At 49.8% G+C, this 17,783-nt stretch overlaps 1 protein-coding gene across 1 annotated transcript in view; it reads right to left on the bottom strand.

The window, feature by feature from the left end:
- LOC135524824 (actin remodeling regulator NHS-like) overlaps positions 1-17,783 on the bottom strand; it is a 128,944-nt gene that overhangs the window by 5,520 nt on the left and 105,641 nt on the right. Inside the window, 2 exon segments of the mRNA XM_064952673.1 lie at positions 2,663-4,723; positions 4,726-5,649. Coding sequence (XP_064808745.1) covers positions 2,663-4,723; positions 4,726-5,649 — 2,985 coding nt within the window.

Below are 17,783 nucleotides of genomic sequence, written 5' to 3'. Positions count from 1 at the left end.
GTGTCTGGGGCAGTGTGTGTGTCTGGGGCAGTGTGTGTGTCTGGGGCAGTGTGTGTGTCTGGGGCAGTCTCTGTGTCTCAGTGTGTGTGTTGGGGCAGTGTGTGTGTCTGTGGGGCAGTGTGTGTGTCTGGGGCAGTGTGTGTGTCTGGGGCAGTGTGTGTGTCTGGGGCAGTGTGTGTGTCTGGGGCAGTGTGTGTGTCTGGGGCAGTGTGTGTGTCTGGGGCAGTGTGTGTGTCTGGGGCAGTGTGTGTGTCTGGGGCAGTGTGTGTGTCTGGGGCAGTGTGTGTGTCTGGGGCAGTGTGTGTGTCTGGGGCAGTGTGTGTGTCTGGGGCAGTGTGTGTGTCTGGGGCAGTCTGTGTGTCTGGGGCAGTGTGTGTGTCTGGGGCAGTGTGTGTGTCTGGGGCAGTGTGGGGCAGTCTCTGTGTCTGGGGCAGTCTCTGTGTCTGGGGCAGTGTGTGTGTCTGGGGCAGTCTCTGTGTCTGGGGCAGTGTGTGTGTCTGGGGCAGTCTGTGTGTCTGGGGCAGTGTGTGTGTCTGGGGCAGTGTCTGGGGCAGTGTGTGTGTCTGGGGCAGTCTCTGTGTCTTGGGCAGTGTGTGTGTCTGGGGCAGTGTGTGTGTCTGGGGCAGTGTGTGTGTCTGGGGCAGTCTCTGTGTCTTGGGCAGTGTGTGTGTCTGGGGCAGTGTGTGTGTCTGGGGCAGTGTGTGTGTCTGGGGCAGTGTGTGTGTCTGGGGCAGTGTGTGTGTCTGGGGCAGTGTGTGTGTCTGGGGCAGTCTCTGTGTCTTGGGCAGTGTGTGTGTCTGGGGCAGTGTGTGTGTCTGGGGCAGTCTCTGTGTCTGGGGCAGTGTGTGTGTCTGGGGCAGTGTGTGTGTCTGGGGCAGTCTCTGTGTGTGTGTGTCTGGGGCAGTCTCTGTGTCTTGGGCAGTGTGTGTGTCTGGGGCAGTGTGTGTGTCTGGGGCAGTGTCTGTGTCTGGGGCAGTCTGTGTGTCTGGGGCAGTCTCTGTGTCTGGGGCAGTGTGTGTGTCTGGGGCAGTGTGTGTGTCTGGGGCAGTGTGTGTGTCTGGGGCAGTCTCTGTGTCTGGGGCAGTGTGTGTGTCTGGGGCAGTGTGTGTCTGGGGCAGTGTGTGTGTCTGGGGCAGTGTGTGTGTCTGGGGCAGTGTGTGTGTCTGGGGCAGTGTGTGTGTCTGGGGCAGTGTGTGTGTCTGGGGCAGTGTGTGTGTCTGGGGCAGTGTGTGTGTCTGTCTGTGTCTGGGGCAGTGTCTGTGTCTGGGGCAGTCTCTGTGTCTGGGGCAGTGTGTGTGTCTGGGGCTGTGTCTGGGGCAGTCTCTGTGTCTGGGGCAGTCTCTGTGTCTGGGGCAGTCTGTGTGTCTGGGGCAGTCTCTGTGTGGGGCAGTGTGTGTGTCTGGGGCAGTGTGTGTGTCTGGGGCAGTGTGTGTGGGGCAGTGTGTGTGGGGCAGTGTGTGTGTCTGGGGCAGTGTGTGTGTCTGGGGCAGTGTGTGTGTCTGGGGCAGTGTGTGTGTCTGGGGCAGTCTCTGTGTCTGGGCAGTGTCTGTGTGTGTGTGTCTGGGGCAGTGTGTGTGTCTGGGGCAGTGTGTGTGTCTGGGGCAGTCTCTGTGTCTGGGGCAGTGTGTGTGTCTGGGGCAGTCTCTGTGTCTTGGGCAGTGTGTGTGTCTGGGGCAGTCTCTGTGTCTGGGGCAGTGTGTGTGTCTGGGGCAGTGTGTGTGTCTGGGGCAGTCTCTGTGTCTGGGGCAGTGTGTGTGTCTGGGGCAGTGTGTGTGTCTGGGGCAGTCTCTGTGTCTGGGGCAGTGTGTGTGTCTGGGGCAGTCTCTGTGTCTGGGGCAGTGTCTGTGTCTGGGGCAGTCTCTGTGTCTGGGGCAGTCTCTGTGTCTGGGGCAGTCTCTGTGTCTGGGGCAGTCTCTGTGTCTGGGGCAGTCTCTGTGTCTGGGGCAGTGTGTGTGTCTGGGGCAGTGTGTGTGTCTGGGGCAGTGTGTGTGTCTGGGGCAGTGTGTGTGTCTGGGGCAGTCTCTGTGTCTGGGGCAGTGTGTGTGTCTGGGGCAGTCTCTGTGTCTTGGGCAGTGTGTGTGTCTGGGGCAGTGTGTGTGTCTGGGGCAGTGTGTGTGTCTGGGGCAGTCTCTGTGTCTTGGGCAGTGTGTGTGTCTGGGGCAGTCTCTGTGTCTGGGGCAGTGTGTGTGTCTGGGGCAGTGTCTGTGTCTGGGGCAGTGTGTGTGTCTGGGGCAGTGTGTGTGTCTGGGGCAGTGTGTGTGTCTGGGGCAGTGTGTGTGTCTGGGGCAGTGTGTGTGTCTGGGGCAGTGTGTGTGTCTGGGGCAGTGTGTGTGTCTGGGGCAGTCTCTGTGTCTGGGGCAGTGTGTGTGTCTGGGGCAGTGTGTGTGTCTGGGGCAGTCTCTGTGTCTGGGGCAGTGTGTGTGTCTGGGGCAGTGTGTGTGTCTGGGGCAGTGTGTGTGTCTGGGGCAGTGTGTGTGTCTGGGGCAGTGTGTGTGTCTGGGGCAGTGTGTGTGTCTGGGGCAGTCTCTGTGTCTGGGGCAGTGTGTGTGTCTGGGGCAGTGTGTATGTCTGGGGAGACCATGGTGTGGAGGTAGATCCTTCCTCTACTCCTCTCTGCTGCTATCCTGAGAGGCACTAATGGTTGGAACTCATGAAGACTTACACTCCTCTTGTCTGCCAGCCACATCGCTGATTGGATAAGCTTGCAATGATTCCGACTGATCACTTTTAACAGGCACTTTGTCTCGACTCTCTGATGTTGTGGCTAAGCTGTGCTGACCAGGAAACACTGAAAGGTCTTCAGGTCTCTGTAGTTCAGATGGCTCAGGTGGTAGTGATTGGTACTGTTCTGCTTCCAGACTGCTGCTACTCCCAGGGAATAGAGCTTTCTGTTCTTCTACCTCCTGACCTGGGGTCACCCCTGTGGACTGAGCCCCCCTCTGGCAGACCTCCTGGTCTAGCAGGGACTGCTGGTCTGTAAGCGGCTGGTGTTGGTCTAGGAAGGGCTGGTGTTGGTCTAGGAAGGGCTGGTGTTGGTCTAGGAAGGGCTGGTGTTGGTCTAGGAAGGGCTGGTGTTTGTTTCTGATGGTATGGTCCTCTTCTGCCAGTCTCTCCTGGTCTGGTAGTCTCTCCTGGTCTGCCAGTGTTTGGTCTACAGGCTGTCTGAAGGCGGTGGTACGCCACTGGGCTTCAGCAGGGTGTCTGTCCTGCCTGTACCTCACACTACTGTGACCTGCTGGGTCCCTAGGGACGGGACCTTCACTGGGGGCCAACAGTGACTCACAGTACTGTTGAGAGGGGGGAACCTGGGAGTTGTAGGCTGGAGGCTTCCTGATTGTAGACTCAGGGGACCTGCTGCTGGAAGGGGGGCTGATGTTCACAGTGGGACACTTGGGTCTGGTGGCAACATCTGGGCTGGGCCGGGCAGGGCTCCCCTCGCCTTGCTTCCCCACAGACCTCAGCTGGACTGAGTGCAGCACGGTGGGGGTGATAGTCATGGGAAGACTGCTAGAGGTCTCGGTTGCCACTCTGGCCTCAGCCCTTGCCGATGCTGCTGCCGTCTGCTTGCTTTGCTGCAGGAGGTAGAGCTGGTTCCTGTGGCCTGGGGGCTTGGTAGAGACTGGAGGAGGGCTGGTAGGGTTAGGGCTGTAAAGGGCACTAAGGTTCTGGTGGCTGGGGGAGATGACTGGCAGCTCCAGATCTCTGGTGGAGGTGATGGACAGAGATGACTTCCTCTCTGGAATCTTGGGCTTCATCTTCTGATTGGTGGGTGACAGGGGACTGGGGAAGAAGGCGCAGGGAAAGGAAGAGGTGGGGGTCTCGGATTGGCTGGAGTAGCCACTAGATGGTGACACTAAGCCAGCCAGCCTCTCTGGAGAGGACATCTTGAAGTCCCCTTCTACTGAGGGCAGGGAGGGGGTGGAGCCTGACTGGGAGGTCTGGGACTCTGAACTCTCCTGAGACTTTATGCATTCTATAACAGTAGTACCGGTAGCAGTGGAGGAGTTAGACAGAGAGCGATAGGGGTCAGTGTTTGACTTCAAGTCATTCACAAGCCAGAGATCTGCATAGTCTGACTGGACTGCTCCCTCATCTTTATAGGAGCCTCTGTCAGAGGAACCAAACAGGCCAGAGCCCGGCATCTCCTCGGTGTCCTCCCTCCGCCAGGTCTCGAGGGCCAATAGGGGCTCCAGAGGGTCTTGCTCCAACTCTAACCCCCCCAAGCCCACCTCCCCTCCCAGAACAGGGTCCTCCAGGTGGCCCAAAGCAGGGTGGGGGTCAGGGAGGCCCAGGGAGCCCTCTAGGTCCAGCTGTAACCTCCTCTCTCTGGAACACGACTTCCTTTGCTGCCCGCTGCAGTTCTTTGGTTCGGTGTCATCAGGAGAATTCCCCCCCCCGCTGATCTTCCTTAGTGAGGAGCTGCGTCTGGGGGCAGAGGGCTTGGCCTTAGGTTTCTTCAATGTCAGACAGCGTCTCCCCAGAGTCATGTGCTCCTGTCCACAATCAGAGTAGTTATACATGAAGCTCTTGCTCCCTTTCAGACCACAGTCAAAGTGCATGGAGGTGTAGTATCCTTCATTGTCTATAGAGTAGTATGATACAGTGTCAGCCTTCTCAGAAGGAGGCTTGTCTGTAATGAAGCTCTCGCAGGTAGCCATACTGGTAAAGCTGGGGTACCCCAGACTCCCCTCCCCCTCTCCGGAGCGCTCAGGGCTGAAGTCAAGGAGCCTGGAGTCAGGGTGGGGTAACTCCACTCTCCATCACTAGCCATGCTGACCCCTGCATCGTCCAGCTGCCGGTCGGTCTGGAATGGGTCCAGGATGAGGATGGGGTCATCTGTAGCGTGGGGGCCGGTGTTCAGCGACAGCTCCGAGTCACAGTGGGAGGAGCCAGTGAGCCGGGGGGAGGCAGCCGGGGGGAGGGTCTCAGAGGTGTGGGAAGGGCATGTTGAGCTGCTGCCGCTCCAGTTCCCACTAGAAGATTGGTGGTCGTCTTTATGGTCCATCTGACACCCAACAACCCGCCTGGTGGATGTAGAGTGGAGCGGACTGGAGAAGGTATCTGAGCTGGAAGACATCTCACAGCTCCCCATGTCAACCTTCCGGGGGAGGCGGGATTGGCCCCTCTCAAGCCAGGGGCTGCCAGTGCGCTGCTGGTACTTCAGACTGGCCAGAGGGTGGTCCGGTTGGGACTTGTCATCTGCACCCCCCCCCCCCTTCTCCTTCAGCTCCCCCAACCCAGACAGGGAATCATCAGTCTCGGAAGGAGACAGCTCCTCTTCCTCCTCCTCACTGTGGTGGTGAACCTCAATCAGTCTCCTCCCCTCCCTTGGCTGGCTGCGTGACCGCAGGCGTACCCCCAGCGAAGAGGAGAACATGGCGTTGTTGTGCTCCGAAGTGTCCAGTAGAGAGGAGATGTTCCCAGTGGAGAGGGACAGCGGGACGAGGGAGGAGCTGACCCCCTGCTGACCACGCTGGTACTGGACCCTCCAGTGGGACGGCGCACAGACCAGGAAGTCTTCAGTCTGGCAGCCAGAGTCCTTCTTGGTGTTCAGACGACTGCACAGGTCCTGCACAGGACTGCTACAGAGCGCAGCGTTGCATCGGACAACCACTGTCCGCTCTCTGGCGCCCGGAGACTCATCAGAATCTGGAGGCGGAGAGGGTCAGAGTTAGACACAGGAGGAGGGGTCAGGGTTAGACACAGGAGGAGTGGGTTAGGGTCAAAATTAGACAGGAGGAGAGGGTCAGAGTGAGACAGGAGGCCAGACTGAATTTACAAAACACACCCAAAATGGTTAGCTGCATAGTGGAGTCTTTTGTTAAGACATGTAGCTAGCTAAAATGATTAACCATAATCCCAACTCATTACGTAGCAGGTAGCTAACCAATATCTGAAAATGTAGCTAGCTTGACTATCTTAACCATATACATCATTCATGGAAGGGTGCATCTCCTGTCGGATGCCATGGTCGCCTTTAAGTTTGAAGATGTAATCCGGAGACAGGTGTTTTCTCCATCTTTAACCCTGCATTATAAAGTCAACAGCAAAATGGCCGAAAGCAATTGGACAAATCCGGCTGTTAAACTTATCTATAGTAAAGGCTTTACTATTTTGTTTCATTAGAACAGACTGGTATTACTTCTTATTTGTGTAGTGTTGTTTACACTGTTCCAAACAGGCAGATAAATTATATTGTAATCTAGTAGCCTAGTGGTTAGAGCATTGGACTAGTAACCGAAAGGTTGAAAGTTCAAATCCCCGAGCTGACAAAGTACAAAATCTGTCGTTCTGCCCCTGAACAGGCAGTTAACCCACTGTTCCTAGGCCGTCATTGAAAATAAGAATTTGTTCTGACTTGCCTAGTAAAATAAAGGTAAAATAAATAAAATTAAAATAAAAACAGCACCTGTTTGTCATGCAACAGTCTCTCTTGCACTTTCGACAAGGATTTTACATGAGGGTCACATGACAGATTGCATTCAGAAAGTATTCAGACTCGACATTTTCCACATTTTGTTAAGTTACAGCCTAACCTGTAAAAACAGGTTTAGACATTTTTGCTGAAATATATATAATGAAATATCACATTTACATAAGTATTCAGACCCTTTACTCAGTATTTTGTTGAAGCATCTTTGGGAGCGATTACAGCCATCAGTCTTCTTGGGTATGACGCTACAAGGTTGGCACATCTGTATTTGGGGAGTTTCTCCCATTCTTCTCTGCAGATCCTCTCAAGCTCTGTCAGGTTGGATGTGAGCGTTGCTGCACAGCTATTTTCAGTTGTGTCCAGATATGTTCGATCTGGTTCAAGTCCGGGCTCTGGCGGGGCCACTCAGGACATTCAGAGACTTGTCCCGAGATCACTCCTGCATTGTCTTGGCTGTGTGCTTAGTGTTGTTGTCCTGTTGGAGGGGTAACCTTTGCCACAGTCTGAAGTCCTTAGCGCTCTGGAGCAGGTTTTCATCAAAGATCTCTGTACTTTTACTGAGGAGTGGCTTCCGTCTGGCCACTCTACCATAAAGGCCTGATTGGTGGAGTGCTGCAGAGATGGTTGTCCTACTGGAAGGTTTTCCCATCTTCACAGAGGAACTCTGTCAGAGTGACCATCAGGTTCTTGTTCACCTCCCTGACCAAGGCCCTTCTCACGATTGCTCAATTTGGCCGGACGGCCAGCTCTAGGATGAGTCTTGGTGGTTCCAAACTTCTTCCATTTAAGAATGATGGAGGCCACTGTGTTCTTGGGGACCTTCAATGCTGCCAAAATGTTTTGGTACCCTTCCCCAGATCTGTGCCTCGACACAATCCTGTCTCGGAACTCTACGGACAATTCCTTCAACCTCATGGCTTGGTATTTGTCTGACATGTATTGTCAACTGTGGGGCCTTTATATAAACAGGTGTGTATCTTTCCAAATCATGTCCAATCAATTGAAATCGCAAAAGCGATTTGGAGTTGTTGAACAGAGGTGACAAAATGTATTATAATTTAATGATGAGGATGAAGAAGGTGATTGACTTTAGAACAATAGTGTAAGAATTGCTCTGTCCCGTGTGCACACTCAGAAAAATCTACTTTTGTTTCTACTTTTTCAGAAGAAGCTGTAACTGGTCCGTAGCTTATTACTTACTAAAACTGATGTTACACTAAGGTTGAACAGTTTTAGTAAGGTTTATTCTAAGACAAACTAAAATGGTTTGTTATATTCCATTGTATTCTTAAAATACATGTCTGCTAAAATAAATCAAATCAAATTTTATTTGTCACATATACATGGTTAGCAGATGTTAATGCGAGTGTAGCGAAATGCTTGTGCTTCCAGTTCCGACAATGCAGTAATAACCAACAAGTAATCTAACTAACAATTCCAAAACTAATTTCTTATACACAGTGTAAGGGGATAAAGAAAATGTACATAAAGATATGAATGAGTGATGGTGCAGAGCAGCATAGGCAAGATACAGTAGATGGTATCGAGTACAGTATATACATATGAGATGAGTATGTAAACAAAGTGGCATAGTTAAAGTGGCTAGTGATACATGTATTACATAAGGATGCAGTAGATGATAGAGTACAGTATATACGTATACATATGAGATGAATAATGTAGGGTATGTAAACATTATATTAGGTAGCATTGTTTAAAGTGGCTAGTGATATATTTTACATCCTTACCCATCAATTCCCATTATTGAATTGGCTGGAGTTGAGTCAGTGTGTTGTCAGCAGCCACTCAATGTTAGTGGTTGCTGTTTAACAGTCTGATGGCCTTGAGATAGAAGCTGTTTTTCAGTCTCTCGGTCCCAGCTTTGATGCACCTGTACTGACCTCGCCTTCTGGATGATAGCGGGGTGAACAGGCAGTGGCTCGGGTGGGTGTTGTCCTTGATGATCTTTGTGGCCTTCCTGTAACATCGGGTGGTGTAGGTGTCCTGGAGGGCAGGTAGTTTGCCCCCGGTGATACGTTGTGCAGACCTCACTACCCTCTGGAGAGCCTTACGGTTGTGGGCGGAGCAGTTGCCATACCAGGCGGTGATACAGCCCGCCAGGATGCTCTCGATTGTGCATCTGTAGAAGTTTGTGAGTTCTTTTGGTGACAAGCCGAATTTCTTCAGCCTCCTGAGGTTGAAGAGGCGCTGCTGCGCCTTCTTCACGATGCTGTCTGTGTGAGTGGACCAATTCAGTTTGTCTGTGATGTGTATGCCGAGGAACTTAAAACTTACTACCCTCTCCACTACTGTTCCATCCATGTGGATAGGGGGGTGTTCCCTCTGCTGTTTCCTGAAGTCCACAATCATCTCATTAGTTTTGTTGACGTTGAGTGTGAGGTTATTGTCCTGACACCACACTCCGAGGGCCCTCACCTCCTCCCTGTAGGCTGTCTCGTCGTTGTTGGTAATCAAGCCTACCACTGTTGTGTCGTCCGCAAACTTGATGATTGAGTTGGAGGCGTGCATTGCCGCACAGTCGTGGGTGAACAGGGAGTACAGGAGAGGGCTCAGAACGCACCCTTGTGGGGCCCCAGTGTTGAGGATCAGCGGGGTGGAGATGTTGTTGCCTACCCTCACCACCTGGGGCGGCCCGTCAGGAAGTCCAGTACCCAGTTGCACAGGGCGGGGTCGAGACCCAGGGTCTCGAGCTTGATGATGAGCTTGGAGGGTACTATGGTGTTAAATGCCGAGCTGTAGTCGATGAACAGCATTCTCACATAGGTATTCCTCTTGTCCAGATGGGTTAGGGCAGTGTGCAGTGTGGTTGAGATTGCATCGTCTGTGGACCTATTTGGGCGGTAAGCAAATTGGAGTGGGTCTAGGGTGTCAGGTAGGGTGGAGGTGATATGGTCCTTGACTAGTCTCTCAAAGCAATTCATGATGACGGAAGTGAGTGCTACGGGGCGGTAGTCGTTTAGCTCAGTTACCTTAGCTTTCTTGGGAACAGGAACAATGGTGGCCCTCTTGAAGCATGTGGGAACAGCAGACTTGGATAGGGATTGATTGAATATGTCCGTAAACACACCAGCCAACTGGTCTGCGCATGCTCTGAGGGCATGCGCAAGTTAATGGCGCAGCTATATAACCTTGGCTACTAAGCACAGATAAATAAAAAAGGTTTCACATATTTCCTAGACCAGAGCTATTTAATGCATGTGTTTATGTATTACACTTCCTTGTGGAATGTTACCGAATAGATAACAACAATAGAAAGAAGTATCTGGTGGCAGAGAGTCAGGCAGAATGGAGTGGCAGAGAGTCAGGCAGAATGGAGTAACAGAGAGTCAGGCAGAATGGAGTGGCAGAGAGTCAGGCAGAATGGAGTGGCAGAGAGTCAGGCAGAATGGAGTAACAGAGAGTCAGGCAGAATGGAGTGGCAGAGAGTCAGGCAGAATGGAGTGGCAGAGAGTCAGGCAGAATGGAGTGGCAGAGAGTCAGGCAGAATGGAGTAACAGAGAGTCAGGCAGAATGGAGTGGCAGAGAGTCAGGCAGAATGGAGTGGCAGAGAGTCAGGCAGAATGGAGTGGCAGAGAGTCAGGCAGAATGGAGTAACAGAGAGTCAGGCAGAATGGAGTAACAGAATGGAGTAACAGAGAGTCAGGCAGAATGGAGTGGCAGAGAGTCAGGCAGAATGGAGTAACAGAATGGAGTAACAGAGAGTCAGGCAGAATGGAGTGGCAGAGAGTCAGGCAGAATGGAGTGGCAGAGAGTCAGGCAGAATGGAGTGGCAGAGAGTCAGGCAGAATGGAGTTGCAGAGAGTCAGGCAGAATGGAGTAACAGAGAGTCAGGCAGAATGGAGTGGCAGAGAGTCAGGCAGAATGGCGTGGCAGAGTCAGGCAGAATGGCGTGGCAGAGAGTCAGGCAGAATGGAGTAACAGAATGGCGTTGCAGAGAGTCAGGCAGAATGGAGTAACAGAATGGAGTAACAGAGAGTCAGGCAGAATGGCGTGGCAGAGAGTCAGTCAGAATGGCGTGGCAGAAAATCAGGCAGAATGGAGTAACAGAATGGAGTGGCAGAGAGTCAGGCAGAATGGCGTGGCAGAGAGTCAGGCAGAATGGCGTGGCAGAGAGTCAGGCAGAATGGCGTGGCAGAGAGTCAGGCAGAATGGCGTGGCAGAGAGTCAGGCAGAATGGCGTGGCAGAGAGTCATGGCGTGGCAGAGAGTCAGGCAGAATGGCGTGGCAGAGAGTCAGGCAGAATGGCGTGGCAGAGAGTCAGGCAGAATGGCGTGGCAGAGTCAGGCAAAATGGGGTGGCAGAAAATCAGGCAGAATGGAGTAACAGAGAGTCAGGCAGAATGGCGTGGCAGAGAGTCAGGCAGAATGGCGTGGCAGAGTCAGGCAGAATGGCGTGGCAGAGAGTCAGGCAGAATGGAGTGGCAGAGAGTCAGGCAGAATGGAGTGGCAGAGAGTCAGGCAGAATGGCGTGGCAGAGAGTCAGGCAGAATGGCGTGGCAGAGAGTCAGGCAGAATGGCGTGGCAGAGAGTCAGGCAGAATGGCGTGGCAGAGAGTCAGGCAGAATGGCGTGGCAGAGAGTCAGGCAGAATGGCGTGGCAGAATGGCGTGGAGAGTCAGGCAGAATGGCGTGGCAGAGAGTCAGGCAGAATGGCGTGGCAGAGAGTCAGGCAGAATGGCGTGGCAGAGAGTCAGGCAGAATGGCGTGGCAGAGAGTCAGGCAGAATGGCGTGGCAGAGAGTCAGGCAGAATGGCTTGGCAGAGAGTCAGGCAGAATGGCGTGGCAGAGAGTCAGGCAGAATGGCATGGCAGAGAGTCAGGCAGAATGGCGTGGCAGAAAATCAGGCAGAATGGCGTGGCAGAAAATCAGGCAGAATGGCGTGGCAGAAAATCAGGCAGAATGGAGTGGCAGAGAGTCAGGCAGAATGGAGTGGCAGAGAGTCAGGCAGAATGGAGTGGCAGAGAGTCAGGCAGAATGGAGTGGCAGAGAGTCAGGCAGAATGGAGTGGCAGAGAGTCAGGCAGAATGGAGTGGCAGAGAGTCAGGCAGAATGGAGTGAAAGTGCATTGTTCTGCAAGTCGGTGCTTCAACACCTGCAATGCTTGCTGTATGGGGTTTTAGGCTGGGTCTCTGTACAGCACTTTGAGATATCACCTAATGTAAGAAGGGCTATAAAAATACATTTGAGTAGGTAACAAGGCTGTGGGCCAGGTGGATTGTTTTAGCAGCCTTTCCAATAAATTGGAATACAAAAAAGAAGCCATCCACCCTTGGTGGGCTCTCAGCAGGACAATAGACTTTCACCTAGTTTATGGACATTAAATGTATTAATGGGTGTTTGCAAGGCATGTCACTTCACCCATTGCTCCACATAGCCCACCACATGCACTGTTTTCTAACCACATCTGGATGGATCCATAACAAATTACTATTGGAATAAAGTAGGCTAATGCAATTGAAGGCATCACATTGTTGTTTAATTAAACACCCAAAGGTATTGGTGAGCCAACTAGGCTGTAGAAAAAAAAGTTAATGATTATTTTTCTCTTCACTTGCAGTCGCTTAGTAGCCTAGGCCTGCAGGGATGACCGGGACGGGATCAGTGTCCCTCCACCGGGATGGTTGAGCGAAGGAGCTGTAACGGTTTTGAGGTTGTTTGTTTGTTAGGGGTGCCAGATAGGTCACTTCACCCATCTCTCCACATAGCCCACCACATGCACTGTGTGATGCCTTCAATTGCATTACCAGAGAAAATATTGATTCAGGGCCGGGCCTTTGTGGCACTTCCGCCCCTCAGCTGAGGGGTAACAGGCCTTAAGGCGTTAGACTTCTGGGTCTGGGAATCTGAGAAGAGTCTTATCACTCCAAAGATATCCAGGACGTTGTGGTGCTCAATCTCCTCCAATTCCTCAGCCGGGGGGTAACAGGCCCCTGCTAGGGGGCAGTATTTTGATGTTTGTATGACAAGCGTGCCCAAAGTAAACTGCCTGTTACTCAGGCCCAGAAGCTAGGATTTGAATAGTAAACACTCTGAAGTTCCTAAAACTGTTAAAATAATGTATGTGAGTATAACAGAACTGATATGGCAGGCAAAACCCTGAGGAAAATCCATCCAGGAAATGGGATTATTTTGATGCGAGTGGTTTTCTATTGAAAGCCTATTGACTATGTAATGGGTTAGGGCCCAGATTACAGTTCCTATGGCTTCCACTAGATGTCAACAGTCTTGAGACATGGTTTCAGGCTTGTTTTCTAAAACAACGAAGAAAAATCCCTTTTGGTCAGGGGTCTATGGAATCATGCAGTACTGGTTTGTGAGCGTGATTGTCACGTGACTGTCTATTTCCTTTCTATTGAATACGCAATTGTCAGGTTGAAATATCGATTATTTAGATAATTGACACCCTGAGGATTTGTCATAAACATCGTTTGACATGTTTCAACGAACTTTACCAGTACTATTAGGATATATGTTTTGACCGCCTTTGAGCCAGTGGATTACTGAACAAAATGTGCCAACAAAACAGAGTTTTTGGGATATAAAGAATGACTATATCGTACAAAATGACCATTTGTTATGTAGCTCGGACCCTTGTGATTGCAACCAGGTGAAGATCTTCAAAGTTAAGTGAATTATTTTATTGCTATTTCTGACTTTCGTGACTCCTCTGCAATGGTTGGAAAATGTTTGTATGCTTGTGTGTGGGGCGCTGTTATGCTTTCACCGTAAAGCCTTTTTTAAATCTGACAAAGCGGCTGGATTGACAAGTTAATCTTTTAACCAATGTATAACACTTGTATTTTCTTGAATGTTTATTATTACCATTTATCTTAGGCGCTCTGCAATTTCACCGGATGTTGTCGGGATGGGTCGCTAACGGAACGCCTTGCCCAAACAGGTTTTAAGGCGTGAGACATGGACAACGTGCATATCTTAACCTGTGTCCTCTTTCACCACTCGGTAGTTCAGAGGGCCCATCTGCTCCACAATCCTATAAGGTCCTTGCCATTTAGGAGCGAGCTTGGCCGAGAAAAATTGTTCAGCTTTCGAGTAAGGATGAGAGCGAAGCCACACCCGATCACTGACCTGAAACTGCATGTCTCGTCTCTTATCATAATTTCTCTTCTGCTTGAGTCGGGCCTGGATCATGTTCTTTGAGACAAGAGCTCTAAAGTCGTGGAAATTGACTACCTGGTCATAGCATGACAAGTCTGGAGTAACCTGACGGAGGGGACGACTCAGGGCAAATCGGAATTTTAAGGCAAATTGAAACTCATGAAGGTGCTTGTCCCAGTGTTTGTGCTGGGTCCCTACATAGGAAGCAACCATTGTTCGATTAACCTTCTCAGTGAAGTTGGTCTGTAGGTGATAGGTCGTGATCAACTTCTGTCTCAGGTTCCATCTTTGGCAGGTCTCCTCAAAGAGATCAGAGACAAATTGGGAACCTCAGTCAGGATGTAATCAGGCACTCCCCAGCGAGTCAGGATCTCTTTCATGAGGATGTAAGAGACGGTCCTCGCTGTGGCCCTATGAAGCGCAAACAGCTCCACCCACTTGGTTTAGTAATCAACAAAAACAAGCATGTACACATTCTGATTAGAACTTCTAGGAAATGGACCCACAAAATCCACTCCTAACATTTCCCAAGGTCGGGTAACCACAGTTTGCTGCATCTTGCCAGCAGGCTTTCTGCCTTCTGGTTTGTACCTTTTGACAAACCGAACAGATTCGGATGTGTGACTTCACATCCATGCTCAGATGTGGCCAGTAAAGTAATACTTGCAACCGCTTGTAGGTTTTGAACCTGCCCAAATAACCAGTTAACTTCTTATGGCTGCATGGGCAGTATTGAGTAGCTTGGATTAAAGGTGCCCAGAGTAAACATCCTGCTCCTCAGTCCCAGTTGCTAATATATGCATATTATTAGTAGTATTGGATAGAAAACACTGAAGTTTTTAAAACAGTTTGAATGATGTCTGTGAGTATAACAGAACTCATATGGCAGGCAAAACCTGAGAAGAAATCCAAACAGGAAGTGAGAAATCTGAGGCTGGTCGATTTTCAACCCAGGCCTTATTGAATTCAGTGGGATATGGATGAAATTGCACTTCCTAAGGCTTCCACTAGATGTCAACCGTCTTTAGAAACTTGAACGAGGCTTCTACTGTGTTGTGGGGCTGAATGAGAGGGGAATGAGTCAGGTTACTGGCAGAGAGCCATTTCCTGTTCACGCGCATTTCACATGATATCGACCTGAGTTCCATGGCTCCTCTACACACAAAGGAATTCTCCGGTTGGAACTTTATTGAAGATTTATGATAAAAACATCCTAAAGATTGATTCTATACTTAGTTTGAAATGTTTCTAAGACCTGTAATATAACTTTTTGAAGTTTTTGTCCGATGTTATGCTTGACCTACACAAGCGTTTGGATACGTGTACCTAACACCCTAACAAAAATAGCTACTTGGACATAAATAAATGGACATTATCGAACAAATCAAGCATTTATTGTGGAACTGCAATTCCTGGGAGTGCATTCTGATGAAGATCATCAAAGGTAAGGGAATATTTATAATGTGATTTCTGATTTCTGTTGACTCCAACATGGCGGAAAATTTGTTTTCTGAGCGCCGTCTCAGATTATTGCATGGTTTGCTTTTCCCATCGCCATCCCCTTCCTTTCAGTCAATACTACACCAACTGGTGTTACCCCTGTCCATAGGCCCTTGGACAGGAAGAACCATCCTGGGCACCGGGTCATCCTTCACACTGCTCAATGAGAAACTATGAAGGAGGTTAAAAGTCCACAATACAACTTGAAGACGTGGACAGAAGGTCCACTATATCTGGCTGATGGTGAGGCTAAACGACCACTTGGATGGAGTGAGGTAGAGTTCTGCCTGTGTAACCGCTCCTACAGTGGGGCAAAAAAGTATTTAGTCAGCCACCAATTGTGCAAGTTCTCCCACTTAAAAAGATGAGGCCTGTAATTTTCATCATTTGTACACTTCAACTATGACAGACAAAATTAGAAAAAAACGATCCAGAAAATCACATTGTAGGATTTTTGATTTATTTATTTGCAAATTATGGTGGAAAATAAGTATTTGGTCAATAACAAAAGTTTCTGAATACTTTGCTACTGGTTTCCACACAATCAGAGCGAGAAGCATTTCTTCCAATCAGAAGCTACAAAGTTACATGCTTGGGGATCAAATGGGGCAGTCTTCTCTGCCGTTGCTCAGGTACCACTGACCCTTGATAATCCTTCTGACGATCTCCTTTTACAGGCTGTGAGAAGAGCTCAGCTGGAACAGCCAGAGGAGTTAAGGCTGTTGGAACAGCTGCAGAATAATGCTGATGTATGTACTTCAAACCTGGGACGCACCGGCCTCCTGAAGCACAAAATATTCCTTACACAGGAAATGCCAATCAAGCAGAAGCCATATCGTTTGTCCCCAGCGAAGCTAATCATCCAAAAGGGACTCATTAATGATATGTTAACACAAGATATTATAGAATGTTCCTCCTCTCCCTGGGCTGCTCCGGTTGCCCTCATCCCAAAAAAAGACCGGTGGTCTTAGATTGTGTGTGGACTATAGGAAGACCAACAATGTTTCCCAGACTGATGTCTATCCTCTTCACACACTCAAGAGATCCAAGAGACATTGTCTGGCGCTGTTGTGTTCACTGCCCTTGACCTCAATAGTGGCTATTGGCAGGTTGAGATGGACCAGGAAAGCAAGGTCACTGCTTTTGTCTGTGCTGAGGGCTTGTTTTCCTTTAAGGTGATGCCTTTTGGATTAAAGAATGCACCTGCCACTTTCCAAAAAACTGATGGAAATTGCATTAGGTGAGCTCAAAGGGAAGATCTGTTTCATCTACCTGGACAATATAATTATCTACTCTCAGACCAGAGAACAACACTAAAGATCTTCAAGCAGTGTTGGATAAGCTAAAAGAAGCTTGTCTGACATTAGTCATGAAGAAGAGCAACTTCTGCCAAACCTCCCTGAAGTTCTAAGGCCATATTGTCTTTTGACAGCATACGTGTGGATCCTGAAAAGACCAAGGATGTACAAGACTTCCCTGTGCCAATCATCCTCAAGGCCCTTCAACGGTTCCTTGGGATGGTACCATCAGTTGGTGTCAAACCAAGTGGCAGAACCACTCAACACATTGAAGCGAAAAGGAGGGAAATTCCAATGGACGGCAGAGTGCCAGACCTCCTTTGAAACCCTGAAACGACACCTCGTCACACCTCCCATTTTAGGTCATCCCAACTTTGATTGCCCTTTTGTTGTTTACACTGATGCAAGTGATGTTGGACTTGGTGCTGTCCTAGTCCAACAGACTGGACTTGGCACTGAAGAAGTGCTAGCGTTCGCCAGTCGGACATTGAATGGAGCAGAACGGAACTACTCCACAACCGAGCAAGAGTGCCTTGCGGATGTCTGAGCGTTGGAAGAGTGGAGGTACTACCTGGAAGGAAGATACTTCACTGACCATTCCTCCCTTGTGGGGGTGTTCAAGACCAACAATCCAAGCACCAGACTCATCAGATGGGCTCTACGGTTGCAAGAGTTCACCTTTGCAGTAGAATACAGAAGAGGAAAGTACAACACTGTTCCAGATGCCTTATCCAGAGATCCTGCTGGTGGTAATGGTGGCCCTCATCTTACATGTGCTACTTTCCTGGCTAGTAGTTGAGACTCCCCCAAAAATGACTTCCCCATCTCTGAGGCCACATCCAGAGTAGGATGGTCAATCCTGCGAAGAGAGTTAGGTGTTGGCCTTTTGTGATTTGTAGTTTCTGCAAGGGTTTACTTGATACTGATTTGGACATGTAGCTGAAAAAGTTCCCTTTTTGCTACATCTTCAACAGAACATTGGAGTGGTCTTGGCTGGAGACTCTGGCTGTTGTTGATGGTCTGGCTTGGGTAACTGTTTGGGTGTCTGTTTCTTTCTCTGTTCATATTTCTGTTGGCATTCTCTGTCCTTCTCGAACTGCTGTCCCAGGTGAACCAGTCCATCGACAGTGGTGAATCTTGCGGGGAGTTGACTGGCTATTATAGGGTCAACTTAATGACCTCTTCTTCCTCAATGCACACGGTGGTAACCATATGCAAAGTCTCAGATACTCTTTCTTTCTTCAAATCAAAATTTTAATTTGTCACATACACATAGTTAGCAGATGTTTATGCGAGTGTAGCGAAATGCTTGTGCTTCTAGTTCCGACAGCGCAGTAATATCTAACAATTCCCCAACAACTACCTAATACACTCAAATCTAAAATGGGTGAATGAGAATATTTGCATGTAAATGTAT

The sequence above is a fragment of the Oncorhynchus masou genome, chromosome 31, assembly GCF_036934945.1.
Source record: "Oncorhynchus masou masou isolate Uvic2021 chromosome 31, UVic_Omas_1.1, whole genome shotgun sequence".
NCBI lineage: Eukaryota > Metazoa > Chordata > Actinopteri > Salmoniformes > Salmonidae > Oncorhynchus > Oncorhynchus masou.
The sequence above is the reverse complement of the archived record's forward strand: the minus strand, read 5'-3'. Positions and strand labels throughout refer to the sequence as shown.